The sequence below is a fragment of the Formica exsecta genome, unplaced genomic scaffold (assembly GCF_003651465.1).
Source record: "Formica exsecta isolate Colony F162 unplaced genomic scaffold, ASM365146v1 scaffold489, whole genome shotgun sequence".
NCBI lineage: Eukaryota > Metazoa > Arthropoda > Insecta > Hymenoptera > Formicidae > Formica > Formica exsecta.
The window spans coordinates 52,820-62,181 of NW_021852127.1; the positions used below are offsets into that span (position 1 = coordinate 52,820).

A 9,362-nucleotide genomic window follows, 5' to 3' on the forward strand; every position below is an offset into this window, starting at 1 on the left:
TTGACACGTCAAAAGGAAATTTAATTTCACGCCTCACGGTAACCCTGAATTCACCTATATCAACAGCTTGACTCCTCGACGCGTTACAAACGGGCAGTCCTTTAGTAGCTTCCGGGAAACTCTGAGATTGCGAATACTTGCCAACAATAAGAATATAACATATTATGCTCGTCGAGTATGTCCGCGGTATTACAATGGCTCTCGTAATCGACCAGCGACGAAGCATACATAAACAAATGTAATGCGATATACGAGACCGCATTCCTGGGTGCGATATACCACACACACACGTGATAACGGTCGCCGATGGATCTACATAAGCGCGGGGATTGAATGAGCTGGCGAATGCTTGAACGAGACGCTCAATATAATTTACGTAACGCTAAAACGGTACACCAACATCACAAGGGGATTGTGTAACTTACGTTATACATACTTTCGCGCGGCATTTATCGAGCGAGGCTAAAAGGAAATTTAATTTCACGCCTCACGGTAACCCTGAATTCACCTATATCAACAGCTTGACTCCTCGACGCGTTACAAACGGGCAGTCCTTTAGTAGCTTCCGGGAAACTCTGAGATTGCGAATACTTGCCAACAATAAGAATATAACATATTATGCTCGTCGAGTATGTCCGCGGTATTACAATGGCTCTCGTAATCGACCAGCGACGAAGCATACATAAACAAATGTAATGCGATATACGAGACCGCATTCCTGGGTGCGATATACCACACACACACGTGATAACGGTCGCCGATGGATCTACATAAGCGCGGGGATTGAATGAGCTGGCGAATGCTTGAACGAGACGCTCAATATAATTTACGTAACGCTAAAACGGTACACCAACATCACAAGGGGATTGTGTAACTTACGTTATACATACTTTCGCGCGGCATTTATCGAGCGAGGCATTACCTAATTCCCATTAGCGTAACTCTTATTTCTAATCTGGTTGATTTACTGTGCATTATACTGATTGACACAAATAATGAGAGAAACCACGTGCGCCTCATTCTTCGAGCGTCCAATGTAACACCGTGGCCAGCGATAAATGACGTTTAAAATTCACGTATGTCGATAAAGTACTTAGGGTATATAGGACGATGAACGGAAGTTACCAATGATATTTAAATATCTAAGTTCGCGCTCTATAGCTTTCTCCTGATTATATATATACTTTAATCTTACTCAATATAATATAATATTCCTATACAATACACAAAGATATATCTAATAGATAGATAGATCGTTAATATCACTATTATTTGCTACATGATAATGTCTCTTGTATAAAAATAAATTGTTATAAATAATTTCATAAAATACAAAAACAACATGACGTAAATCAGGATATATTTCGCGTTCACATCTTTTTTCCATAAATAATATACTTATGGTATATGCACAGTTTATCTTGAAATTTAATCTCGGTGCACACGCAATTGTAGAGAATTAATGTCGATTTGTTGCGATATGCTTCGCAATGCAAAATACATATATTCAAATATATGAGCGTCTCTCTGAAAGTGGCTCTTTCTAGTAGCACGCTCGGAGAACAACATTGATGCAGAAATTAATGCCGCTTTGTCACGGAACGATCGAGTCGTTGACGACAGCCGACGACGAGTCGATCTCACTCACGAGACGAGGTCTGGCGCCGCGAGTGGCACCCGCGGATATATCCTCGACTCTCCTCCCAGTTCGGAATTACTCTCGTTATACCCGTGCGTTATACCGTGATGGAAATTGTTGGAGAACTTTGCACGCTGTCGGACGGGGACTTGAAATTCAGTTGTGTTAATTCCTACGAATTTTCGAGCACCCCTCCGGGCCGGGGATCGGGGCGCGCTTAGTGCGTTTTCGCGATTAGTGCGTACACGCCAGCGCGACAAATACTCATCCTCTTCCCGCGTGTACGTTTACGCGGTCGGCCCGCGCGCGGAGGTCGTGCTCTCATTGCACGCGCGTGTGAGTGAACACGGCTCTTTGCGAATCCATTAGCCGAATCCTTGCTCGGTCGTTTCCCTTCGGGCAGACCAATGATTTAGAGAGAGGGAGAGAGAGAGAAAGACACGAATATTCCGATTGCGAAGTGCTCGACCGACCAGCGCGCGATTAGCCTCCTTGAAATTCAGATCCGTATTCGTGGAAAATATTGTTGCGCCGCAATAATTCTGATTCCGGACGTTGATTCTAATTCAACTTTGGCAGTTATGTGTCGAAATATAGGTCGTGGACAATAAATTTAACGATATCTTACGATTATGTCCACCTGCGCGCGACTTTAACGACCCGCTGTTGTATTAATTACAAATGATATTCGATATAAGATACTGTTACAGTTACTCTTTACGTAGAAACTACATTTTTATTCAACATTATAAAGATATTATTGAAATTTATCATATATGAGAAATTATTCGGTTTTAATTAATAATCGAATAACCTTTTTATCAAAGGATTTATATTTTTTTCTTTTTACTTTATAATCTCTTCTTTGTAATGGGCATATATATATATCACGAAAAATAATATTCTCTGTATCGATAGATAAAAGAGAAGCGGAATAAAAAAATATTATTGATATAGGTTGGCGTTGAAAATTAATAGCGAAAACGGGTGAAATGAAATTGACAGCAATTGAAGTAAGCCAACCGCAGTGTGGTTATGACCGCAGTAAAGTTTTAGTGCGTCAGTAAAACTTTTATTTACGCATGCCCTTTTGCCGTTTTATCGCTGTAAGAATATTTTGCTAATTGGAACTATTTTATCCGAGTGATCTTGTCGCTTTATCGTTATTGTAGTAAAATTGCAATTCCACTTTTATATCACGCGAGAGAAATATGGAAAGCGTTCACGTTGGTAAGTCAAAACCCATTTTCCTTCCTCTTCTCTGCTCGAAGTACTATTGTTCTAGCATACACGTTACACTTACCTGAAACAAAAATAAAACAAGATTAATATTAGAGAGATTACATAAAATGTTTCTTTATATTGTAAGGTCATTGTTTAAGATATATGTATATGTATTTTATATATTTATTATACTAGAGTTTATCGTACGCTTCGATTGCAAACCGTCCGCTAAATGTGTGCAAAATAATAGTTGCAGTTTTTGCAACCGACGATCGGTTTTCGATATATACGACTTTCGTAATTAAAAAGTTAATTTATCAATTTTTCGATGCGACTTACGAGAGTATTATTGTGAATTAATATATTACAGGAAATCGTGCCATCATCGGAAAGTCATAATTGACAAAAATAATTTAAATTTATCGTTTATTATTGCAAGTCGAGCCCGTTCACAATAGAATTATACAAACGTTGGCTATTCATAGTATATTTGATCGGACTAATTATATTTGTGAACTCGAAAGTAACTTTGTTGGTTAGCTGGAATCTGAATGCGGTGAAACGCGTCGAACTAACTTGCATGTTACATATTGATTGCCCGACTAGTATACGTGTATGAGTTTCCTGCAAACTTATTCGACGCCAAATAGTATTCAACAGGTTTTCGTGTATCGCGTGTAAACGTTAGTTTGTTCATATTTCGCAAACTGTTGATATCAATGTGAATGTTGCGTCTCGATGTTGGCTTTATTAAAACAGAACTAACGAGGGACGTTCGAATATTTGCATATTCATTGTGTTCCTCATGTAACAGCATTTCAACTTGCGTTACTTACATCGACGTTATTTTTTGCATTCCATCATTCGTTAATTATTGAATTGTCTCATTATAACTTTAGAAAATTCGTGGGATTGTGAAATATTTATTTTAGCAGTAATATGATCAAATTTTACTGGAAATAAAATTCGATCAAGTTTATCAGACTCCTATTTATACTTTGCGCCAATAAACAAACTAATTGCATCATTCATTTTAGAAGTGTTTATTTAAAAAATGTTCAAAAATATTTTTCTGTTTTACTTATATTTTTAAAAATAATCATATAATCGATTGTAGATTAATTATTTCAGTCATTGATATAAATGTAGTAATATAATGAAATGATAGAAAAATATCTTTATGCAGTTATATTAATACCATCAAATGTTTTTCATAGTAAAATAAACATTTAAAATAAACATTTTAAATTAAATACTGTCTTTCCGAAAATGACTGATGCAATTGCTGTTTGCATAGAATTTTCATCATATCGAGTGTTGATGAACAGAATAAATTTATATTTTTATTGCAGATATTTTAAGCTAATCGAAAATTTTATTATCTAAAAAGTTTGAATCAATTCAATAAATACAATAGTTTTATTTTCTCCTTTGATCTTGCTATTTGAATTACCCCAACTTGCTCGGGAAACCGCAATATTTAAAGACAACTGTTGGAATCTAGAAGATATCGTCGCATATGATGAATGATGAATAAATACCGCATAAATCACATAGTCACTCGAAAGACGTCGACAGCGCTGAAATAATCGTTATCGGCTACCGACAGCGTGGAACGCCTGACAATGAGACGTTGTCTCCGATCTGATTGGTGCTGGCACAGAGAAACGATGCACATGCGGCTATCGCGATATATCAGCCTGTTTACCGAGCGGTTAACGAGTATAGCTCGGCCCGTGCGCCGTGAACGCATTATCCGGTGAATGAGGCACCAATCTCACCCCCGGATCTCGAAGCGCAAGCAGGCAGCGAGCGAACAGTCGTTGAGCATACAGCACTTTCCAAGGCCCACGCGAAGGAAACTTATCGTTCCGGCCTGGTCCGGCCACGGGTAGACTCGCTGCAAGTGCGAGAGACATTTGCATTTCATGAACACGAAGTGTCCAGTCCTCCTGGGACTAAAAAATATAAAATATTCGTCTAACCGAGTTCGAGAACTGAGTGATTTATGCAACGCAAATTATCTTAGATTTGATATATTTTGTTAATTATTGACTACAATTCTTGTTTTATTTGTTGATACGAAAATTAACATATTTGAAAACGTTTGCATTTTCTCGTCTATGTGTTAATTCGGAGATTATGAGCACGTTTTCACAGTATTCGGGAGTTTTACCTGCTTCATTAATGAGAAATTAAACATCTTTGATCTTATCAATTGCGCTGAGAGAAAAAGAAAGAGAGAGAGCGATTTTTCGCGCGATGATGCGCGGAGATTATTTTATAATATGCAATTGCGCTTTTACAAGCATAAAAGTGATAAGAATAACAGATTTTACGAAAAAATAATCTTCGTCGCAGATCTGTAAAATCCGGGCAATGCAATTTTCAAAACTTTCATGGCCAGTACGAAATTAAAGCGTTATACGACAAGCGCAACCTGAACTATTTTACAATTCACGTTGAACGAGATAAAAATGTCCTCTTTAGGCTCGTTAAAAAAGTCTTAACGCATGTAATCGCGTGAGTAAGCTAAAAAATTAATCTATTTCAACGTATGTAACTCTGGAGAAAATTCCGACGCACTGTAGTCGTTCGATATAGCAGAGGATTAAGTCATGTCCACGAGATTAATATAATTTATATTTGCATATATGCGCATATATACGCGTATCTAAAACATACCTTCGCTCGGTTCTGAAACGAGTATGTACCACATAAATATCGCGACGATTTCGCGATTCAACATGCGCTGCTCTCGTAGAATTTTGTACGTGGTTCATATAGCTCGACTCGCGCATTTAGATTATGTCGTTTATGAAGATCGTCCGACAAAATTCCATTCATAGGTGATACATCATCACTCGGCCAAGAGCCAGACCACGGGAGATCAGATCACGGGTAACGACACTTTCCTGCGATTGTTTGGCAAAGTTCCGTGCGGGCGATTACTGGATCATTTCGAGAGACAGAGAGAGAAGGACAGAGAAAAAGGGAGAAAGAGGGAGAGCACGTTCCTCGTCTCGATATATCGGTGCGACTATTTAGCGCCGCTAACGAGTGCGAGGCCGGACCAATCTACACGTATAGCTCGTTCTCCCATGAATGGAGCTTGCAATCTCGCTTGTGGATCTCCCAGCGCGGCCGCCGGGACCGGTGAAGTGAACAGTTGGCCAACGTCGGAGAGCCTGCTCCACTCGCGGCGATGCGAGCTACCGTTTGAGATTAGCATCTTTTATGCATATACATGGGAGATCTGCAGGCGGCCTGCACGTAGATATAGGCGCGCTACCCAATTCCGCCTCATGCAACGAAGAAGAAAGTATATGTACGTACATCTGTATGTATGCGCGCGTGAATGCACACAATCGCGACTAACGTTCGCGGAGGGCCAGAAGCGCGATCTCTTTCTATTTCTCAGTATTCAGCTCTCTGCCACGACCTCGCTTACGCCTGTCGAGTCCCTCTCTCGCGCCGACATCATCGTACCATGGTCAGGGGAATCTCGGTCTTTATGTGCCATGCCGGTCCATGCCTTTGGCAAGTGGCCTCCGATCTTATCTCGCGACTCGTCTCCTTCGAAGTGGAGTCCCCTCGATTTAAGCCCAGCTGCGTCTACGATCGTGCTCTCTCGTGGCACTGCCACAGTGGAGGACGCACGCGGGACGCCTTCCAAGGGTGACGGGATAATTACACGGGTTTCACCCCGGGGGATGACTTGTCGTCGCGCTCGCTAGCGAAAGGAATCGTCGAAAAGCCATCTAGCGTCGCCGCAGCGTGCGCCTCGATCGCATTCCGCGATTAATTATTAAACGATTAGTCGCTAACTAGAAGGGCGGAATCTCGACGCCGATGAAGCTCCATGAAATATGTAAATCTGAGAACATCAAGTATTCATTACGTTTAGGCACGCGGTAAATTTGAATAATGAGCAACGTCAAATTTTTTTCAAAGATTAAAGAGCTAAATGTTCTCCACGATGTAGATTCTATTATGCCGTGCGAAATTCATGGATTCGTAGAAACGTACGAGAAATTGAATAATTTTGATGATACAATCTGCATTATACGATGAAATTGAAAGCCATAATTTGACTTTCATACCGTCATTCATTCGCAGTCGCGAAAGCGATTGTATATCGCCTGCAACCTGCAATAAGGCTTAAAAGCGTTCCTTGTTAAAATGCAATTATTCCGACGCGTATCCAGCATTGTTAGAGCCAGCGTTGCGTGCGAGCGAGATTCTCACCCGCTGCGAAAATGATTTGTGGGCCTGTACCTATGATAAATTCCGTACACACTATCGATAAAGGATCGCGTGGGCGATCGAAGGCGCTTTCCAGACACTTTGGGTGCTAAAGTAATTGTGCAGAACATCGAGGAAATGTTGTCGTTAAGCGTAGGAGGCTGTCGAAGGAGACGGTAGCAATTGGCTTTCTGGATCATTGCCCCATTCATGGATTCGTGCTCGATTGAGCACCGAGCTTCTCGTGCAATCGTTTTCACTTTCGAGATTTAATCTCAAAAAAGCCGAGATATCGAATAAACTGCAATTAAGGTGAAACTGCGCGCGTTATATGGTCCGGGAGGATTTTCGCCGATCCCGGTCGATTTAGTTTACTGAAGGGAGAATATCGCGCCATATTGTCTGTATAAAACTCGATAAGGTTCTTTGGACCGCATATTTTAGCATAAAGAAAATAATTGAATTTAAAGTGACAATCATCCAAGAGATCGTATAAGTTGTCCCGATTTGGCGCTGTTTATGTGTCTATAAAGTATCGTCGGTAATGATAGGCGTGCATCGAGGTTTCTTTGTTTGCCATATGATATTAGCAATACATCCGTGTCTTTATGCGGCACGTGAGGGCGCTCATATAAAAAAGCATTCATGCACAAACCGCGATTATCTCGCTCGAAGTGCGTCCTGTACGAATGGCATTGTCGAGACTGAAATTTATTCGGAATTTCGATGTTAGTCATACATAAGATGATGAATTGGACGGGATTTGAGTCTTGCCTTTGCGACTACGCAACACTGACAGCGGTAAATTATAATATTTATTCCGACTAGTTTGATAAATAATCGTTTTGAGGAAATCGAATGCTCACTTTCGAGATTTAATCTCAAAAAAGCCGAGATATCGAATAAACTGCAATTAAGGTGAAACTGCGCGCGTTATATGGTCCGGGAGGATTTTCGCCGATCCCGGTCGATTTAGTTTACTGAAGGGAGAATATCGCGCCATATTGTCTGTATAAAACTCGATAAGGTTCTTTGGACCGCATATTTTAGCATAAAGAAAATAATTGAATTTAAAGGGACAATCATCCAAGAGATCGTATAAGTTGTCCCGATTTGGCGCTGTTTATGTGTCTATAAAGTATCGTCGGTAATGATAGGCGTGCATCGAGGTTTCTTTGTTTGCCATATGATATTAGCAATACATCCGTGTCTTTATGCGGCACGTGAGGGCGCTCATATAAAAAAGCATTCATGCACAAACCGCGATTATCTCGCTCGAAGTGCGTCCTGTACGAATGGCATTGTCGAGACTGAAATTTGTACGTACGCGCAGCAACACGACGATGACATTCGCGTGCCTGGAAATATGAAAGTTTTTCTACTGCTCAGACACACACACAGGCCGGCGCCGTAATCGTATTCACGGTATTCTGAGCGTACTTTGAATACCGGTTTCCCGTTTCTCGACATGCGTCGACTGTGAGCCAATTTATATGCAAAATTATCTCGCGCGGTAACACATGTTCAAAAGGCATGGACGCGGCCATAAAAAATTACATTATCACATCGTCACGCGGAAATTTGTATGCAAAAGCGCACGAACGCGATATCGCGCCTACAGATAGGAAGCATCGCGCGGACCGAAAAATGCTGCATTTATTCGTATCTACCTTTCTTTTTCATGGTTGACCGAAAAACTTAGACGGAAACAGCGCGAGATGTTCCGCGGATGTTTCTTACAATTAAACCGACAGACCGTACATACACGATGACACGCTGGGCGTATTACACATACGGACGATATGACAAATTACATTTATGCACGTCCTCCGCTTTATGCTCCAGCATTTTCTTTGTGCATTTGTAATTATCCCGTTGCGCGTCTGAATTCTACCGTAATCGCATGAAATTGGCGACTTAATTAGAAATCTAATAGAAAGAAGGCGCATCCCGTCGATGTAATAATTGCGCCGTCAAATTAATTAATCCCGCGATCCCGGTGTGGACATCAAAGTAACGGCAAGTGAGTCTCGTCCGGATATATGTCACGATTGATTTGTCAAAGTGGATTATAATTGTTTTCCGTATCTAATTTGTCGATCCACTATTGATTGTCATTCGCGCGCGAAAATCCACGGTTTGTAGAAATGTCGTTTAAACAAGAGACTGATGATTAGTGTAATAATGATTAATAATACTACAGGATATATCCGAATATATCGATTTATTATTATATATATATATATATATTGGA

At 40.5% G+C, this 9,362-nt stretch overlaps 1 protein-coding gene across 1 annotated transcript in view; it reads right to left on the reverse strand.

Moving 5' to 3' along the window:
* Positions 1-2,889: 2,889 nt before the first annotated feature.
* LOC115241445 overlaps positions 2,890-9,362 on the reverse strand; it is a 231,492-nt gene continuing 225,019 nt past the window's right edge. The window contains exon 4 of the mRNA XM_029817207.1: positions 2,890-2,942. Within this exon, the coding sequence (XP_029673067.1) occupies positions 2,939-2,942 (4 nt within the window). The 3' untranslated portion in view covers positions 2,890-2,938. The remainder of the gene's footprint in view (positions 2,943-9,362) is intronic.